Genomic DNA, 20,179 nt, shown 5'->3' with positions numbered 1-20,179 from the left:
TGACCTTGACAGACTGAAAATGATACATCTTTACCACGACATAAATTAATTCTCTTAGTGGGAAATTGCTAAAATAGACAAGGTGTCAGAAAGATTTCTTTATGTCTGAAGGAAAGGAAATGATTCCATTTCTTCCAAAAATTCTTACATGAAAAATAATAAACTCTCACTTTTAAACTGTCTTTATTTTCATGGGGTTCTAAAACTCCCATTACTAATTGGGGCGGTTCTGGTTATCTGGTGCTGCCCATGAGTCAGCCCAAATTAAATCGGGTATAAAACACACCCAGGTATAAAACTGGCTTCATAATTCACACTATATATGAATAAATATTCATAGAAATACCCAGAAAAGAGGATTGAATAATTATACTACACCGTCACGGCATTCCTTAGATTTACACAGTAAATGTTACATAAAAGATCCTGCAAAGTAAATCTTCACAGAATAAAACATAAGAGAACCATGGTGGTCTATCTTAGGAAATGGACCAATGACCAACACAAATGAACCAATGTATCTGCGAGAGTCACCTCTGATTCTGTTCCTGGACCACAGAGACAAACATGTATTGAATGTTTACTGCATATATGCTATCGCATTTAACTTGCACACAAAACCCCTAAAGAACAGGTATTATTAGTGATTGTAAAGGGCGAAGTTCAGGTAGGAACTCTGGTCTGTCTGCCTCCTACATCCATCCTGTCTTCAAAAAGCCCAACCCTGACATGCCTGTCAACCATGAGCCCCCTGAGATGCCCCTAGTCAGAGCAACTGAGTTTGGAAAACTTTCTAAATGCTCCCCTTAGAGAACAGTGATGTATATTAAACCCCAGCACTGAGGAAACCAGTGCACCCTTGTCTAACCCCCAGACTTATTAGGGAACCCCTTCCCCAAAATATTATTCTGTGAAAGTCATGCTCTCAAACACAACGAAAAAGTACGACTACAGTTACTTCTCTTAATGGGAGACAGATAAAAGAGAAACACATAAACTGTGAGAGAAAATAAACATCATCCACGGTCCAGGGGCAATGCTACTGAGTGGAGGGTGTGATTCTAAGAGGCTTCTTTTTGTTCTTAGGATGAAGCAGAATCTTTACAAGGACCCGCAGTGCCCTGGTCCCTGCAGAGCTGCTCAGGCCTCACCTAACAGACACCCTCCACCTGGCTGACCTCCAGTCCCAACGGAACCTTTGCAAAATGCTCCTTCTTTCCCCCTTTTCCTGCTCCACTCCTATTTATTTATTTTTTGCTTTTTAGGACCACACCCATGGCAAATGCAAGTTCCCAGGCTAGGGGTCGAATCGGAGCTACAGCTGCCGGCCTACGCCGCAGACAACAGGGGATCCGCGCCCCATCTGCGACCTACACCACAGCTCATGGACACGCTGGATACTTCATCCACTGAGTGAGGTCAGGGATCGACCTGGCATCCTCAAGGATCCACCCTGCATCCTCATGGATCCTAGTCGGATTCGATACCACTGAGCCATGACGGGAATTCCCACTCCTATTTATTTTTCAGAGAAGCCTTTCCTGTCTGCATCAAACGGCTCTCTAGATGCCCTCTCATCACTGGTTCTTGCCTACAGCACTCCCACGGTTACAATGTTATATTTATTGGTGTACTGATTTGATGAATGCCTGTCTGTACTCCTGCAGGGGAGAAGGAAAGTATGTTCCCTGTTCTCAGATGGGAAAAAGAGAGACCTTTCCAGGCTCCTTCTCCCGTGTCTTATCACTGCTGCGCACGGAGCAGGGGACTAGATGAAGAAGGTTCTGGGCAGGCTCAGCTCAGGGCCCAGGAACACTCTGGGCTGCTCCCCCTCGGACAAGCTTAGAAGGAACGTTCGGGAAATGAGTTCAATTCAGGGAAGACAGACTACGGAGCCAGTTACAGATCATAGCTTTTTCCTGCAGTTTAGCCTTGTGCAGTAATAAAGATTGTAATCTTCACCTCTGAGTCCTGTTTTATTTTCAGTTGCTTCCATTTGGGAGAGGAAGACAAGAAAGAATGTTCTGGTTGGCCCCCTAGAAGGCCAGCGTCTTCCACCAGGCCTCGGTCCTTCAAGCCACTGCTGGAGCTCAGGCCCTGGCACACGCGAGGCACTCTATGCGTGATTTTAAAAAAAATTAATCATTCTATCAATGGAAAAATTTAAAAATAAGCAAAAATAGGGACAATGGATGATGAACCCCTATGTACTCATGCCCTGGCTTCAACAATAACAACTCATGGCAACAGTCCACACATAATCCATCTGGTTTGATCTACCCCCCCCCCACCTGACTGATGCAAATCCAAGACACCGCATCACTTCACACACAACAAATGGTATGAGGCTTGGAAACATCCCTATACAACCGCTATCATATACATATTATAAATGATAATTTGTCAATGTTTCTTCAATAATAAAGAGACGAATGAATCAGCAAACTCTATGGAGCCCAGCAAAAGGGTCGAAGAAGAGGTGAGTCTGAATCGTGATGCGTCCTCGGCCCCCAACACCCCTCCCTCCACCCCCCCTACCCCTGCAAGGGCTAAGCCACTCACCTGTTGGGGTGCTGCTGCGGAATGAAGAGGAGGGGGTGATGGGCGGGGTCACGGGGGGAGTAAGGCTTCCGCTGCTGTGACGTGGCGGAGTGGACACATTTCCGCGAGACACAGAGCTGGACAAGGTCAGCGACAGCTTCGGCTGAATCTTCTTCTTCAGGGACTCCTGCTCCCGGCGGGCAGCGTCTGTCATGAATCTGCAGCGACAATGGAAGGGACCCTCTATAAGGAACCAGGACCATCACAGAGCCCGGGGAATGATGACACTTCACTCGAGGTTGACGGATGCTCCACGCTGGGAGAGGGGCTTGTTCACCAGTCTGCCCCCATTTCAAACACTCACAACAGCTTCCCTTTTCCGCCAGGAGGAAATTATCTTCTAGCTCGTTGTCTGAAGGTTCCTCAAAGTCATGGCCTTTTCTCCCCTGGGCAAACCCCCCGACCAGGAAACAGACACGCTTAGACTCTGTACTCACTACGGTGCCTTTAGCTATAAGACCGCCTCTCCCGGAGGGGCCTCTCAGTCCTCTGAGAGTGCACCTGCTCTCAACGTTCCCCAACCTCTCCCACCTGGAGAGGACATCCCACATCTGTAGGGTGGCAGCATTTATTGTTTGCACCACTGGACACATAGGGCTCCATGAAAACTCTGATTCTTTTTCAGTCTTACTCTGGAGTCTCATATTGTTGTTTGGTTTCTAATACTTTCTTGGCTGGTTGACGGTCTTGTCTCACCAGCCACTAGCTGCAAAGAAAGGACTCGAGTCCCTGTCATCATTATTGCCACCCTGCCAGGCACGTCTCAATAAACATGTACGGAACGACGGAACAGATCTGCCCAGGCAGATTCAAGAAGAGGGAGGCGGGAAGTACGAGGAGGAAGATCGCCGAGGGAGGGAGGGCTGTTTGTGTTATGATCTTACTGCTCATAGAGGGTAAGGTGACTTTTCTCAAAAGTTTACCTGCGGAAATGTCAGTTATTCTTTCAACGCTTATGTTGGTAATACTCAAACGTTCTTTTCTCACTATATGATCTAGCATTTCATACATTCAAATAATAACAGATTCAAAACAATCTATGAAATGGTATCTTCCACCAAACGTCAAACTGCATTTTTGAAAATTGCAGTGATGGAAAGCGTAGTGAATGGCGTATATGAAAATGTTTAGGTATTAAAACATATACCTGGGAGTTCCCATCGTGGCGCAGTGGTTAACGAATCCAACTAGGAACCATGAGGTTGTGGGTTCCATCCCTGGCCTTGCTCAGCGGGTTGAGGATCCAGCATTGCCGTGAGTTGTGGTGTAGGTCGAAGATGCGGCTCGGATCCTGTGTTGCTGTGGCTGTGGTGTGGGCTGGTGGCTACAGGTCCAATTGGACCCCTAGCCTGGGAACCTCCATATGCCGAGGGAGCGGCCCTAGAAAAGGCAAAAAGACAAAAAAACAAAACAAAACAAAAAACAAAAAAACAAACAAAATACACCTGTGCCCACGGCCTAAACAAAGGACCAGAACAGAACCCTGTCCTCACTGTCCCCCGCCTTCTCATCAACTGTGTTTTAACTATTTTAATACAATTCATCATAAACGAATTCCATTGCCCTTCAACACGGTATTTCAACTGACCTGTTTCACATTCTGCCTACAAATCTCCTTCCTATTGGTTGTCTTTACATGATGAAGTTTTGGAAGCTCTGCTTCATGTTAGTTCTCATGCCTGGTAAAAGCTTAGAGTTGATCAAACACCCAGTGAAACAGTATCATAATAGTGTTACAGTGTCTTAAAATGTCTGCTTTAACACTTGGAACATGAATGGTACACTTCTTGAAGGGCTTTTGCAATACAATCTAGATACATAAACTGGATTTTATATGTTGAGCTAAACTATAATAGTTTTGTGCTACACCATACTTTGCCTTGAGCCCTTAAGTTTTGTGCTACACGAAGGTGATGATTTAAAAAGAAGAAAGGACATGACAATGCAACACAGAATTGTTTGCACCTGGTGGCCAGATACCCATTTATTTTCAGATGTAGAGTTGGTTCCACTGCTCTTACAACTGCTCCCCGCCCCCTTATAAACCTTTACTCAAAATATGGACTGTAGAGAAAAGCAAGGAACTAGCACTTTCTTTTATTATCCTAAGTATAACTACTAATTGGCATAGTCCTGAGCTTCTCCCACTGGGTTTGCAGTGTGCCAGGGAGTGGGAAAAGCCATGGCTAAATGTATTGCTTCTTCCAGGAAGATCAAGTATTCTCATTGTAGGTCATTCAAGTTAGTTTTTTTTTTTTTTGGTCTTTTTGCCATTTTCTGGGGCCGCTCCTGCAGCATATGGAGGTTCCCAGGCTAGGGGTTGAATTGGAGCTGTAGCCATCGGCCTACACCAGAGCCACAGCAATGCAGGATCCGAGCCACGTCTTCGACCTACACCACAGCTCATGGCAATGCCGGATCCTCAACCCACTGAACAAGGCCAGGGATCGAACCCAAAACCTCATGGTTCCTAGTCGGATTCGCCAACCGCTGAGCCATGATGGGAACTCCTAAGTTAGTTTTTTTTAAAATAGTAAAATAGGAGTTCCCGTCGTGGTGCAGTGGTTAACGAATCCGACTAGGAACCATGAGGTTGCGGGTTCGGTCCCTGCCCTTGCTCAGTGGGTTAACGATCCGGCGTTGCCATGAGCTGTGGTGTAGGTTGCAGACGCGGCTCGGATCCTGCGTTGCTGTGGCTCTGGCGTAGGCCAGTGGCTACAGCTCCGATTAGACCCCTAGCCTGGGAACCTCCATATGCCGCGGGAGCGGCCCAAAGAAATAGCAAAAAGACAAAAAAAAAAAAATAAATAAATAAAATAGTAAAATAAACACAGATATGCTATGGAGCACAATGATAAATTTACATCTTGCATCTGAATTAAGAGCATGGGGACTTGGAGTCAGGCAGATCAGGGTTCGTGTGATTTGAGGCAAGCCCCTCTCTAAACCTCAGCTTTATTCTCTGTCAAATGGGACTATAATTGTAGGTTATAAAGAGTTACCACACCTGTCTTCCCCTTCTGCAAGAGATTTTGATCACTGGTTAACTCTGGTAACCTGCAAAGATGGTACGTCAAAGGCTACTGGGAGGATTTGATAAGAATGCCACCCCCCCCCGAGAGATAAGTGGCAGCTGGACTGGGAGGAACTAGAAAGCATCTCCCCTGATTGGAAGCCACAGCTTTGGGCTCCCTGAGCATGGTGACCTTGCCCCTGAACATGGCCTTGCAGGGAACTGGGGACTGTGCCCAGGGAGTGTTAGAAAAGCTTCAATTCCAGGACAGCTCCCCCTCTGCCCGAGGGGCATCTTCCATCTGCATCTGGACAGACCGCCATGGGTACCAACAAGGACTTGGCAGAAGACCCTGCTGGCAGGCTGTGGCTCTGCCCTTTATTCCTCTGAAAAGACCCAGTGCCCACTGGGGCCCCTGGTCATCCCGAGAGCCTCAATGTTCATGGCCGAGGAAGATCAGCTGCTGGGGGACAGGCTAATAACAGTGCTGACTTCAGGGGACCATACAAGGTAGCAGGGCAGGTCATGTAGGAAGTGGCCGTTATTACTATAGAAAGCCTCATAAATGCGGCCATATCTGTCTACTCCATCTACCTTACTCCAAGCTTCCTGAGGATGCACCGTATGTGCAGGGCTCTGCAAGCCTCTGGTCCATGTCCTGGGTATGGCAGATGGGTTGTGGAACAGCTGACTGGGACTCAGCCCAGGGAGTGCATACGGAGAGGCAGAAAGAAACTTACCAATGAAAGAGGGAGGGAGGGAGACAGCGAGACAGAGACAGAGAGACAAACAGAGGGAGAGGGAGAGAGAGAGAGGGAGAGAGAGGGAGAAAGAAGCAGAATGGCGCTCCGCAGTGGCAGGGGTTTTTCTCATTGGTTAAAAAGTATCAAGAGCCCATGCTTTATATTGTAAAATAAATACTCCCCTACAGCTTGGAGACAAAAAGTACAAACAACCATAAGAAGGTGCACACACACATCCCTCACCTGGGTTTGGCCAGCTATGGACAGCCATCTATTTTTGGCTTGCATCTGCTAAGTGCTTTCTAGAAGCGAGAATGAGGCACCATGTTAAAAGCATTAAACATGAAACTCATAAAACACTTCTGCCAACCCTCCTCTCCTTCTCCCCTCCTTCTTTCTCCCTTGGATTGGTGGTTATGAACTTGTAGCTATACCTATAAATCATGGCAACCTTGCCATACCAAGACACACAGCTGCAGAATTGATTTCCAGAGACGACACACACACACACACACACACACACACACAGGCAGCCCTCGGGAGGGCTGGCTACAATTCACCAGTTTCTCCTGGCAGTGTTGCACTGTTCCTCTTTCACTTATTGGTCATGCCTTTACCTTTTTTTGGAGACTGATTTAAACCCTAGTTTTCAAGCAATGTTCCATCAGCACAGGCTTTTGTCAAATGATGGGCAGATTCCCAATGGCAAAGAATCATCTGGGGAGACACATTTATGAAGAACCTGATGAGGCAAAGCAAGTGAGGGCTGTGACTGCAGCCCGGCACTGGCCATGAGTAAGCTGGCTCTGAGCACTTTCCCCTCTAAGGGCAGGTGCACTTCGACACGTACTGCAAGGAACACAGCCCGGATCTTTTCATCGTCGGGATTAGAAATGTTGCCCCCTGTATTCCCAGAAGAGAAGGAGTTCAGGCTTGGGAATCACACCACTCTGTGGCCTGATGACTTTTTCTCAATGGGTTTTGATATGACTGGTGATCTTTTCTGAAGCCCTCAGCAACTGTAGCCCACATGGGTTTTAGAGCAGGAAGGAACCAGGGTAAGACAGGTCACCTAGCCCAACCCCATCATTTTTCACAGTAACTAGAAATGAGGTGAAGGGACCGGTTCAAGGTCATTCTGCAGGCTGCTGGCTGAGCTGGCAACTGGAAGCCAAGACTTGGGACCAAATCAAACGCTCCTGCTCTGCCAGGGTGCCACGGGCACATCCAAGAATCTTGAGCTTTCCTGTTTTTGCTCTAGAGTCATGGTTTTCCAAGTTGAAAGGGGTGAAGGAGCTGGAGCAGAAGGCCTGGGGAAATGCAGAAGGGACCCTTCTGGGGGGTTACATGCTGGAAGTGGGGCAGATGGAAGAACAGGGGGCTTCCTCCTCTCAGCATCTTCCACATTTCACTGGGTGGGGTCTCACTGAGCTGTGATGTGGGAAGGTTGGCTGTACCTGCCTCCCCAAATTCTTTCTGCTTTGCAGTGGGTCCTCTTCTAATCCTGCAGCAGTAGTGTGCTAGTGCGGGCTCGTACTGGCTTGTGAGAGCTGATCCTTACATTTTTTGGGATTTTGTAAGCCAGTTATTAAACATGCCCATTTTTAAAAATGAAAATATGTGAACTTAAAACTAAAACAAGTATATTAAAAGCAAAGGTAATAATACTCAGTTTATTCGTCCTTCATTATTTAACTCCCTTTTACTATTATCTATGGTATTGATGTTATTTACATTAATAATGTCATATCTGTTTGGTAGAATTAGTCTATGAGGCCATATGCTAGTGCACCTTTCTTCCCAACTCTGTTCAGCAATGTAATGTTGGTAGCTTGGAACTGGCCCAGACGGGAGTATTTATACCATAGAGACTGGCAAATATTACAAATCAAGTCCCCCCCCCCAACTCCCCAGAATAAGCTATTAAACATTTACCCAGTACACCTGTAGTTATTATTATTTTTAATGTGGAAAAGAGCATTTGAGGAGTTCCTGTTGTGGTGCAGTGGAAATGGATCTGACTAGTATCCATGAGGATGTAGGTTTGATCCCTGGCCTTACTCAGTGGCTTAAGGATCCAGCGTTGCCATGAGCTGTAGTGTAACTCGCAGACACAGCTCGGATCCTTCGTTGCTGTGGCTGTGGTATAGGCTGGCAGCTGTAGCTCTGAGTAGACTTCTAGCCTGGGAACTTCCATATGTTGCAGGTGCCACCCTAAAAAGCAAAAAAACCAAAAAACCAAAAAAAACCAAACCAAAAACAAAAAAAACCATAAAGCATTTGAACCAGGATCCTTGCTTACCCACTAAAGGAGCTAACTGAGGAAAAGATGAAGCATGGATAAGAAAGGCTCCTTTTCTTTTTGAAAATTATAATACCTGTTGTTAAAGAATAATCACAGAAAAACTTTTATGGGTTTGTGACTTGTCCTTAAAAACATTTTAAAAAAATTCTGTAATACACATTGAGTGCACCTGTTTATAAGCACACTTTAAATAAGAATAAAATGACAATCCATGTACTTATTCAGCTTATGTAAAATTTTTTGCCAGAACCTATGAAATTTGCAGATACGACTACGGTTGACTTTTCAGGGTATTTTCCTTCTACTATTGCTTTTCTACTCATAGAGAGAGAACTGGATATTTCTTAAAGGAAAAAAAAAAGTCCCCTGAGGGTTCATTCACTGTTGACTAACAGCCTGGAAATCTGTGGTCAGGCAAAGTCCTGTTTTCATTTTGAAACTGAAACTGCTGTAAGATTAATTTTAACTTTCCTACAAATCAGAAATGCCCAAGTTCCTTTAATTTAATATGGTCATTTGTAGTAATATTTGTTATTGCTTGGGGAAGTACATATTCCTTAAGTAAATTTTCAAGCCTCCATTATAAATCTTTTAAATCCTTAGACCACAATGTTCATTCAGTCTGACATGTTAAACGTGGAAACATGAACATAACACCGCAGGGGGAAAATGTCAAATTGCTGGTCCATGGAGACCAGTTTCAACCACAAACTCAGGAAATTCACTGAGTTGGCTGGAGCCTGGGCAGAGCCCCCAGTGCGCCTCACTCCTGGCCAAACACCTGAGCCCAAGTGTCCTGCTGGGGCAGAACCACTTGGCTTCCACCAGCTCTAGAGAACCCAGTGATGGCAGTGACCGCTTGAAACTTGAGTCTCAGAAAAACTTGAAAAGGATCCAGACTCTGAGATACATGGCGTGGTTTGGTTGTTGTTACAAGACTCTGGAGAGGGCGTGTGGTCCGGAGGCCTGAGCCGTGTGTCAGGAGGCTTGTTCTGGGATGGAGGATCGGGTGGCCTCCGGAAGCCCCACTGCTCTCCCTGTTCCGGCCCTGGTTTTCCTACTTGTTAAAATTGAGGAGTCTGGGTTTTACGGGTAGAAGGACTGTATCACCCCAGATTCCCTCCCACCTCAACAGTCAATGATTGCAGCACTAGCATCAGGCAGTGTTCCCCAAACTTTTTTTGACCTCAGTCCATGACAAGAAGGCCTGTACATACATGCGTATGATTTGGTCCACCATCTGTAATTCTGAAATCTCCAGGGCTCTGGAGATTGGAAACTGTTTTGTTTGACAGCAAAACTCATGGGGAGACCAACCCTGATGTGAGCAGCTTAAGGGCTGTTTAGACACCTTATTTTTTGGTGTTTAGTGTGAGTATTCATACGCTTCACTATACAAACATAAATGTGTTTGATTATAGGTGGCTGCCCCAGACTCTGGAGGGAGAGTTCCGTAATAGGCAGTATTTGCACCATACTGTCTTTCTGAAATTAGAAAACCTATGAATTGTGAAACATGAAACATATCTGTATGCAAAGATAAAGGACTTTTATGTAAACATCTGAAACAAAAATTTCATGAACCATTCCTTACTGCATGTGATATATACTCTGATATTTTTCTTTTCTTTTCTTTTTTTGGTCTTTTTTGCCATTTCTTGGGCCACTCCCACGGCATATGGAGGTTCCCAGGCTAGGGGTCGAATCGGAGCTGTAGCCTCTGGCCTACGCCAGAGCCACAGCAACGCGGGATCCGAGCCACGTCTGCGACCTACACCACAGCTCATGGCAACGCCGGATCCTCAACCCACTGAGCAAGGCCAGGGATCGAACCTGCAACCTCGTGGTTCCTAGTCGGATTCGTTAACCACTGAGCCACAATGGGAACTTCAACTCTGCTATTTTTCTATTTCATTTTAACAAAATATCCTGGTCATGACTATCACACTAATTCTTGACTTACTAACAGGTCATGGCCTGGGGTTGGAAATATTCCAGTTCCTGTCGTGGCTTAACAGAAATGAATCTGACTAGCATCCATAAGCACTTGGGTTCGATCCCTGGCCTCGCTAAGTGGGTTAAGGATCTGGCATTGCTGTGAGCTATGGTGTAGGTCACAGATAAGGCTCGGATCTAGCGTTGCTGCAGCTGCAGTGTAGGCCAGCGGCGACATCTCCGATTCCACCCCAAGCCTGGGAACCTCCATGTGCTGCGGGTATGGCCCTAAAAAGACAAAAGAAAAGATCAGTGTAGCAGTTAAGAGGTGGGCTTTGGAGGTAGACCGTTTAGATGCTACTTTCTCCTCTATGTTATGCAGCTATGTGACCCTTGACATGTTACCTAACTTCTCTGTGCCTCAGTTTTCTTACCTGTAAGTGGTGAAAGTACTAAGTCCTATCATACAGAGTTGTGAAGATTAAGTGAATTAATGCAAGTGAAGCACCTGAAACAAGGCCTGGCACTTGCTGTTGGACGAATGTCATATGGATGTGAAAAGCTCTTGTTCCAGAAATGGTAACTTACAAATCTTGCATCTTTGACACTTAACGTCGGCCATTTGGTACATCTGAGCTGAACTACTGATAATTCTGATAAGTACGGCCATCATGAGTTCTGTGGACTCTGAAAGCAAAGAGCCCAATTCTGCATGCACTGATTGATTAAATACAGCTTCAATCACAGGTAAATCTGAAAAAGGTATTTATAGTACAGAAGAGAATACAAAGAGAAGGTTCTTCTCCTTAAGGACCACATGCTGGGGGTGGGGTGGGGGCTGTAAATTCACACCTCCTCTTCTTTATTTTTCCGCCTTGATTTCTGGAGAAGAACCCAATTGTAGAAGGTCTTTCCAGCAGGACAGGCAACAGGAGACACAGCTACTTGATGGAAAAACATCTTCCTATGCAGTTAGGAAGATGCACAGAGAGATTCATAAAGTTGGGAGATTGATAAAGCTGCACAAGGCTCCGACATGGTCCATAACCAGACCTCTGTACAAAGCACCACATCCAACTACTTCACTGGAAGTTCAAAAGCTTTGTTCCGCCTTTGCAATGGTCCTTTGGGCGTGGCCATTTTTCAGTGAAAACAAGTTTGTGAAACCAAGAAAGCCTTTGAGGAAAGCTGCTGGGAGCTGGCAGCTGGACCATGATTCCAAGTACTCATCACTCCAGACAATGGCATCCCTGACCTGACAAGGACAACAACGGATCTTTCCAGGGGAGGGTACCTTAGGGATTTTCCTGTTCTCCAACTACTACAATGCGCCATCCAGGACAAGGAAGGACAGAAGCCAGGGAGGAAGCAGAACAATCAGTGAGACATCTGAATAGAGGCCAGGAGAAAAGTGGGTACCTTTCAGCTGCGATCATGTGTGGTCCACACGTTAGGGGCTCTGGCTGTTCTAGGTCTCAGGGTAACGAAGCCTTTCAGGACACACATCTGCTAATAAATTTGTGAGGTGGCTCCTCTCATTTTAGCAATGTAAAGCCATGCGGGAGGGTTGAGGGGTGTTTGGTTAAAACAGCTGGCCAGTAAAACATGACCTGCTGGCACTAAGTAGAGGGATGGCTTGTCTGCCCCCCTCCATGAAGAGAAGGGCCTTTTCTGGTGATCAGGGAACTTCATAAGTGGTCTTCTTTTTTTCAGTTGACAAAAGAAAACTGGAGTCCCAAATAACATTAATTTCAGAACGTTTCTAGTAATGTTTCACTTCTCATCCCAGAGCTATTTTTGCCTTCTCGGTCTGAGGCCTACGGGGTAGATTTTGAAGCTTCATAAAATTTTTTGCAGCGTCACCAAAACTCAGAGCCTCTTTTAATATGCTGCTATTAAAATTTTAATGCAAAACAATAAAACTAAAAGCAGCACCAGGAAAAAACCTACACCAGCTGATAAGTTTTGGCACTTAACTTGGAAGGGTTTGTGTGCATGTGCGTGTGTGTGATTTTCATCTGATATCCACATGGGTTGTGGGCGTAATTTGTGAAGTATTCAGCTAAAGAGTCAAATTTTTTCTTGGGGACCAAATCAAAACTGAGAGATTTATTGTCTCAAGTGAGATATCCCCCCCCCCTTTCTTTACTAAGTTTATATCTGACACATACAGGAGGATACAGCTCCTGGACTTTGAGGAATAGTTCCTGCCTCATTTGCATGAAATAAATGAACACCAGGGCAAGCCAATCGCACATCAGACCCTGTGGCTAATTTACATGTTCACTTTCTTTTGGGGGACGAGGAGAGGAAAAAAGAGGAAACAAGAAAAAAAGACAAGCAAGGAGGCGATCTTCATCTCATCTGCTCTTGACAATTGTTTTTCTTTCTTTCTTTCTCTTTCCTTTTCTTTTCTTTCCTTCCTTCCTTCTCTCTCTTTCTTTTTCTATCTTCCTTCCTTCCTCCCTCTTTCTCTCTCTCCCTCCTCCTCCTCCCTCCCTCCCTCCCCCCTCTCCTTTCTTTCTCTCTGGCCAGGCCCTTGGCATGCAGAAACTCCTGGGCCAGGGACTGACACCAAGCCACAGCAGTGATGACATCAAATTCTTAACTGCTAGGCCACCAGGGAACTCCCTCTTTTCTTTTTTTAAAGGCAGCTCCAGTATACGTTGGATATTCAAAATCTTTAAAAAATACTTATTTAATAACTAACATTGGGTTGCCCATTTTTACTACCAGAAGCGGTTACGCCTGATCCCTCTAGCCTCTACCCCTGCCAGCCTCGCATACAAAGAAAAGCCATTTTAGCATAAAATCTGGGAAGGACATAATCTTGGAATAAAATAATCCCTTCATGAGAAAAACCGTCCTTTTTTCTGAGATTATGATAATAGAACAGAGGAAGAACTTTACTTAAATTTTTTTGAGATGCAGAGATGCTATAATATGCAATTTAATTTTATCATTATTTTGTAAGCATGTCATAGGTATCTTGTAATATACAGTTTATAATTTGTGGTTTATAATTGTTCTCTAGATGCAAGTTATTAAAAATATCCAACTTAATTTTCTATCATGGCCATGGCTAAAAATTCACTTTCAAGGAATGTTGACTAAAATGGAACTCATAAATTAAGGAGGAATCATTTGCAATATACTGGGCAAACTGAAAGAAGCCAAATACACAGCACTTGAATCCCGGAGCTTCTCCCTTCCAAGAGCTGGGACAAAGGACACACAGAGGGGGAGAGGGTGCTGGACGCCCCTGCTCCTGGGCCCCCGCACACCCCAGGCAACTTGGAGACTGCAGACCAGCGCAAACACCCCCATGAACGGCATCATTCAACGACTAGTGGCTGTCTGTGAATAGTACTTAGGAGAAGGTTTTTTTTTTTTTAAACCAATAATCTCTTTCCTGGAATTTTAGCACTCAAATGGAATTCATGCACCAAAGCTGAATAACTGCAATAAGGAGCAAAATCCCATCGCTCAATACCATTACTTTGTATATTCCCCATAAATGGGGGGTATTTTCTCACAACGAAGGAATAATACAGTTAATCTACCTTAACCGAAAGCTCTGGTTCAGGTTCCAGCAATCACGACTTAAAGCCACAGGTCAGCATAAATTATCAGTGCAGCAATTAATTTTGATTTACTTTAGCCTGAAGAGAGTAAACCATGGTCTCTTTCATCACCAGTGCCAAGAATAAAAACCACTTCTGAAAACGATGCCCACAAATCTTTGGCGTGAGGGCCAACTGGAATCTCCCTCTCCTGGCAACTGTCTCCTTTCCACGCCTCTTCTGCTTCCATCGAATTAGAAATGACCACGGCGATTTCTTACACATGGTTTTCATTGCTAAATTGACACCCGTGTAAAAACCAAGGAACAAAACAAAGAAGCTGCATTTTATGAAGCTTTGTGGTACAAAACTGCAGATAGCTTTTGAGTTTCCTTGTTTTGCCTTCTCTGGAAGTAAATTAAATGAGTTATTTGAGGTTGATGCATCACTCTCCCCATAAGCTGGGAGAAGTAAAAACTTAAAAAAAAAAATGGATTTACAGTCTCTGGAATTTTAGTCCCAGTATCATTAATAGCTGTGAACACAGCCTGGTGGTTTGCAAGTCTGGCTTCTGGAGGCAAAGTCCTAATCCGACTTAGGTATTCAAGCTGGGGCAAATCATTCACTATCTCTCATCTGGGATCTTTATTTATAAAACAGGGGTGACCCTAATCATCCCTCATGGGGTTAAGGTCAAGATCTCTCAGATGAAAAGTGCTTCACTCACATAACCCTGCACATCCTCTAGGAGGCCACTCAGAGCCTTTCCACGGCTGTCAGCCTGATGCTCCTGACTCTCACCCAGGAATTACATTCACAAGAGCCAAGACATGGAAACAACCTAAATGTCCATTGATAGAGGAGTGGATTAAGATGTGGTACATATATACAATGGAATACTACTCAGCCATAAAAAAGAATGAAATAACGCAGCAGCAGCATGGATGCAACTAGATTCTTATATTAAGTGAAATAAATCAGAAAGAGAAAGACAGATACCATACGATGTCACTTATACGTGGAATCTAAAATATGGCACAAATGAACCTATCTACAAAACAGAAAGAGACTCAAAGACATAGAGAACAGACTAGTGGTTGTCAAGGGGGAGGGGAGGGAGTAGGAAGGATTGGGAGTTTGGGGTTAGTAGACGCAAACTATTACATTTAGAATGGATGAGCAATCAAGTCCTACTGTATAGCACAGGGAACTATATCCAATCTCTTAGGATAGAACATGATGGAAGATAATATGAGAAAAACAATGTGTGTGCACACACACACATGACTGGGTCACTGCTATACAGCAGAAATTGGCATAACACTTTATACTTTAATAAAAAGTTACAATACAATAAAATATAGGAATTTTCTCTTATCCCATAACAATATAAAAAAATTAACAGCCATCTGATTGGATAATTCCTACAGAAAAGGCCATTCGGGAGGAGAACCTATGCAGTCCAGCCTACAATGGACTTGGTATCTAAGCCTGGGGTCAAAAGTCTCTGTTTCCAAAGAAAAGTACTTCTCTGATGTTGCCATGAGCTCCTCTGACCAGGGCTGGGTGACGGTCCACACTTAGCCTTGCCTGCACTGCTTACGGATTCAGCCTTAGAATCTTCCTTATCACCAGGGACCAGGCTGCCACTGATTAAGATGATACATAAGCTGAAAGTTTGTGGCTCTCCCCCATACCCACTAATATGTGCACTCAAGTCCCAGGTGAGGCATATCCTAACTCCATTGGTATAGACGGCACCCCCTCTCAGAGAATCGGGGAGCAAGGATGGCAGACAATAAACATGACAGCTGAGAGAGAAAGCTGACTGCGCCCAAGACAGAGCTGCCCCTGCCAGGCAAGGGTATTAAGCACACACTCAGATAACTGCACGCATTCCTGAATGCAATTACAGGGCCAACTGCTCGTTCAAATTTCTTTTTGTGTGTATGTGACTCCCACAGAGGGGCAGTCAGTAGACTAGCATTGTTTGGGAACAGGGTGGAGTCAAGAGCATTTTCTTCTTAAATGGATTAATCCACTGAAGCAGTGAAACTATTTGGGGGCACAGTTAGTTCTAGACACGAGCTGTCCCTTGACAAAGGATAGGTCTGCGGGCCTCACAAGCTTACTGACCTCACGTTTCATGGGCCTTGGAGGCTGATTTTTTTCCAAGGGATTTTTCTTTCCTTTTGTTCCAAGAGTTCAGTTAAGCTGCTTCTGGACTAAAGGGTTTAGTGTCCTTGTTTTCCAGAAGGCTTGTGCCTGATAAATGCATTCAGGTATTTGGTTCTCCAGATAAGGACACACACATTTGAGGCCTGAATAATTATTTTTTAAAAGAACTCAAAGGGATAGGAACTTCCATGTTTCTTCTTTCTGCTTGACTTACCCCAAAGAGTCTGTGAGTGCTCAAGATACTTGCTAAACTGTAAACTGTGAGTAAATGCTGGCTGGGGGTGGAGAGGGTGAGGGTTGAGCACTGTGATCATTTAAATTGGAGGTAATTTCGAAAGCACACAAAACTGGAGAGATGGGTGTGATGACCCGCCATGTTATCAACCTCTTGTCATCTTGGTTGAACTCTCTCCCGTCCATTCCTTTTTAGGCCATGATTACTATTCCCCTATTTCTCATCTTGTGTCCACGTGTTGAAAAACATATAGGGATAAAAATAAATGAAAGAATAATAAGGGAAAGGAATGAGAGAAGAGAGAAAAAGCAAAGATTTCAACACAGTCCCTGGGAAATAGCAAATGAAGACCCAAATTTAACTGCAGGTCTCTCTCTGACGTACACCCAGCTAAACTATAATGCCTGCAAAGTCTGAGCGCTATTATACACCAAAGGTTTATTAATTTGAACGGTCTGAGCCAATGGGTCCCAACTCTCAGCTTTGGGGGACCCATTATAGCGTTGAATGGCAGGCGGCTTTGACTATCTTAATGGTACTTCTGGTGTCCTTTACATTGGGGGGGCGGGGGAGAGGGAATAACACAAAATTACTATTCAGTGTTGCTTTAAAATTAATTTGTATTTTACAAGAGTCCCTAATCACCTTTCCCCAACATAATCTACCTCAAACAGGGACTTTACGGGTTACTGGGAAAAAAAAAATTCAGGGTGTTTGTGTGGGTGTGTGTTTAAAATTTTTAAGAATGTCACTGTATTTAACGGCTAATGAAGTGTTTCTTGGAGGGGCTTCCAGACCTTCTGTGGATTTACAATGAGCAGTCTTTATTTGCATGCCAAAAGCATGCACTAATCCTGAGCATCAGCTGGTTCCCAGAAATACATGTGCCCCACAATTCTGTTTATCCTGCTGGTTTATTTAGCGAAAGCTTTTCTTCAGAGAGGGCCCAGGCCCCCATTTCAGGCTGGCCAACCTGATTACTCCAAATCCCTAATTAGTGTAATTAAAGCTTTAATGGATTGCAGTCAGGATATAAACCATGCCACCTCCCTTTTAAACTCGCTGTTTGGTGGGTGTGCAGGACTGGTCCGTGGCAGAGGGCTTCCTGTAAAGGCGCTGAGGCCGAGCTCTCCTGGAAGGCCCTGGACACCTCTGTACCCAACGCCCAGGCCCTTTCTGATGCCCAGGGAGTCAGGTTCATACACGAAAACCAAACTGCCCCCATCCCTCGAGTGTTTACCAAAGCGAATGAAGACATCTCTCGGGGCTCCTACAGATGCTTTTCTCATGGGGATCTTTCTCCTGCCATTATGCCCTGGAAACAAGCTAACATCCTAACTACTACAATGCCCAGCAACTGATGAGACTCCTGCTAGGTCCTGCAGCGCACTGCCGTATTAACCCGCCTGCAGAGAATCGCTCAGAGCTTTTCCAGTAACCAAACCCCAAAGGTCTACAGCTTCAACCTACAGGTTGTTTTTTTTTTTCAGGCCACACCTGCAGCATATGGAGGTTCTCAGGCTAGGGGTGGAATAGGAGCTATAGGTGCCAGCCTACACCACAGCACAGCCACGCTGGATCTGAGCTGCGTCTGTGACCTACACGGCAGCTCACGGCAACGCCGGCTCCTTAACCTACTGAGCAAGGGCCAGGGATCGAACCCACGTCCTTGTGGATACTGGTCGGATTCATTTCCACTGCATCGCAAGGGGAACTGCAAAACCACAGGGTTTTTAAACGCTCCCTAAAATGTGCTGCAAACTGAGCCATAATGGCTCTGGGGAGTTCATATTATCTAAGCTTCAGATGGATATTTGGAAATTAATTTTGGAGAAGGGAAAAGGATCTACAATTTGTAAAATGCCTTTCCAGTATGTACGATGTAGGCGAGGTGCCTTGGAACTACGACCTTACGGAATCCTCACAAGCACTTTGTCAGGGATTATTATCAGTCCCACTTCACAGATGACAAAGCGGAGCCTCAGAGACATCAGGTAGTTTCTCCAAGGACCCACGGCTAACAAAATGCTGGGGGAAAGATGGAAGCCGAAATGCTCAAGATCAGCAATGCCCAATCCAACAGCCGCTTAGCCCTACAAGGCTGCTGAGCACCTGAAATGTGGCTAGTGTGACTGGGAACTGAATTTCTCATTTATTTAACTGTAATTAATTTAAATGCAAAGAGCCGCATGTGGCTAGTGGCCACCATCTTGGATAGCACAGAAGTGGAAGCTTTCCCATCACCACAGCAGGTTCTACTGGGCTGTGTTCTTCCAAGATCAGGTCTGGATACACTGGGTTTGAAACAGTGGTGGGACATCCCGGGGTATAAACAAACAGGTGAGCAACCTAGACTTAGGCGTCATCCCCCAACAAGAGAGGAAAGAAGGAGAGCAGGGGAGGAGGGGTGGGGGGGATAAGGGTTGAGAAGAGAACTGGAATGGGGATGGCTGCGTTTTAGAGGGCGGGAGGAAGAGGAGCCCCCAAGGTCGCTGAGGAATAGCGTTCTCACCATTTTTTCAGGCTTAATAATTGATTATTCTTCTTAATTTTTTTTTAGCCCTTTACAAATTTTTTTTTAATTTTTATTTTAGGGCTGCACATGCAGCCTATGGAAGTTCCCAGGCTAGGGGTCGAATCAGAGCTATAGCTGCCGGCCTATGCCACAGCCACAGCAATGTCGGATCCAAGAGGTGTCTGTGACCTACTCTGCAGCTCATGGCAATGCCAGATCCTTAACCCACTGAGCAGGGCCAAGGATCAAACCCACGTCCTCATGGATACTAATGGGGTTTACAACCCGCTGAGCCACAATGGGGATTCCTATTTTTTTTTTTTTGGCCCACACCCATGGCATGCAGAGGTTCTTGGGTGATAATGCCAGGGCCTTAACCCGCCACACCACAGGGAAACTCCATCCTTTTACATTTTTAGATAAGCATCTTAAATGTAATCTTTAATTGTAAGATCTGCCTTTTGCTAAAGAGTACATTTATTTATTCACATGACTGTTTTATGCAAAGACGTCTTTCCTTTGAAAGGTACGATGGTTACTCCCTCTAGCTCAGAGCCCGGCACACTCTGTGCAGAAAAACGTTAGCTCAAGACACAGCCTCCCATGGCTTTGATGCAGTGTGCAGGAAGTGGTTCAAACTCAATTCCAAACCGTCCACAAAACCCCTTCATAATGAGATCCCAACAACTTGTTAGAGGAAAAGCTCTGACGCAGGGTATTTTACGATGATTTTCACTTAAACCTCCCTTTCAGTCGCCTGGGCAAGTCAGTCTTCAAGAAGTTATCCAATCCTGTATTTCTTACTGTGTAATCCAAGCTACCCAGAGAAAAAGTCCACTCCTTTTCCTTGTTGAGAATAAAAGGTCTGCTCAGGATGCCTTTAGGGTAAGGAGTTTCACTTGGGTAAGATCTGAGACCAAACCCTCTTTGGCCTTGGAGAGGATGAGAAAGATCTTGGGCCAGTTTGCCCCATACTCTTTTTTTTTTTTGTCTTTTTGCCATTTCTTGGGCCGCTCCCACGGCATATGGAGGTTCCCAGGCTAGGGGTCTAATCGGAGCTGTAGCCACCAGCCTAAGCCAGAGCCACAGCA

At 45.1% G+C, this 20,179-nt stretch overlaps 1 protein-coding gene across 2 annotated transcripts in view; it reads right to left on the bottom strand.

Annotated features, from left to right (window-relative positions):
• The window catches only part of JAZF1 (JAZF zinc finger 1), a 338,572-nt gene that overhangs the window by 49,090 nt on the left and 269,303 nt on the right, over nt 1–20,179 (bottom strand). For both annotated transcript variants that reach the window (NM_001315730.1, XM_013985762.2), the window contains 1 exon segment: nt 2,563–2,759. In NM_001315730.1, the coding sequence (NP_001302659.1) occupies nt 2,563–2,759 (197 nt within the window).

This window comes from Sus scrofa, chromosome 18 (genome assembly GCF_000003025.6).
Source record: "Sus scrofa isolate TJ Tabasco breed Duroc chromosome 18, Sscrofa11.1, whole genome shotgun sequence".
NCBI classification, from domain to species: domain Eukaryota; kingdom Metazoa; phylum Chordata; class Mammalia; order Artiodactyla; family Suidae; genus Sus; species Sus scrofa.
The sequence above is the reverse complement of the archived record's forward strand: the minus strand, read 5'-3'. Positions and strand labels throughout refer to the sequence as shown.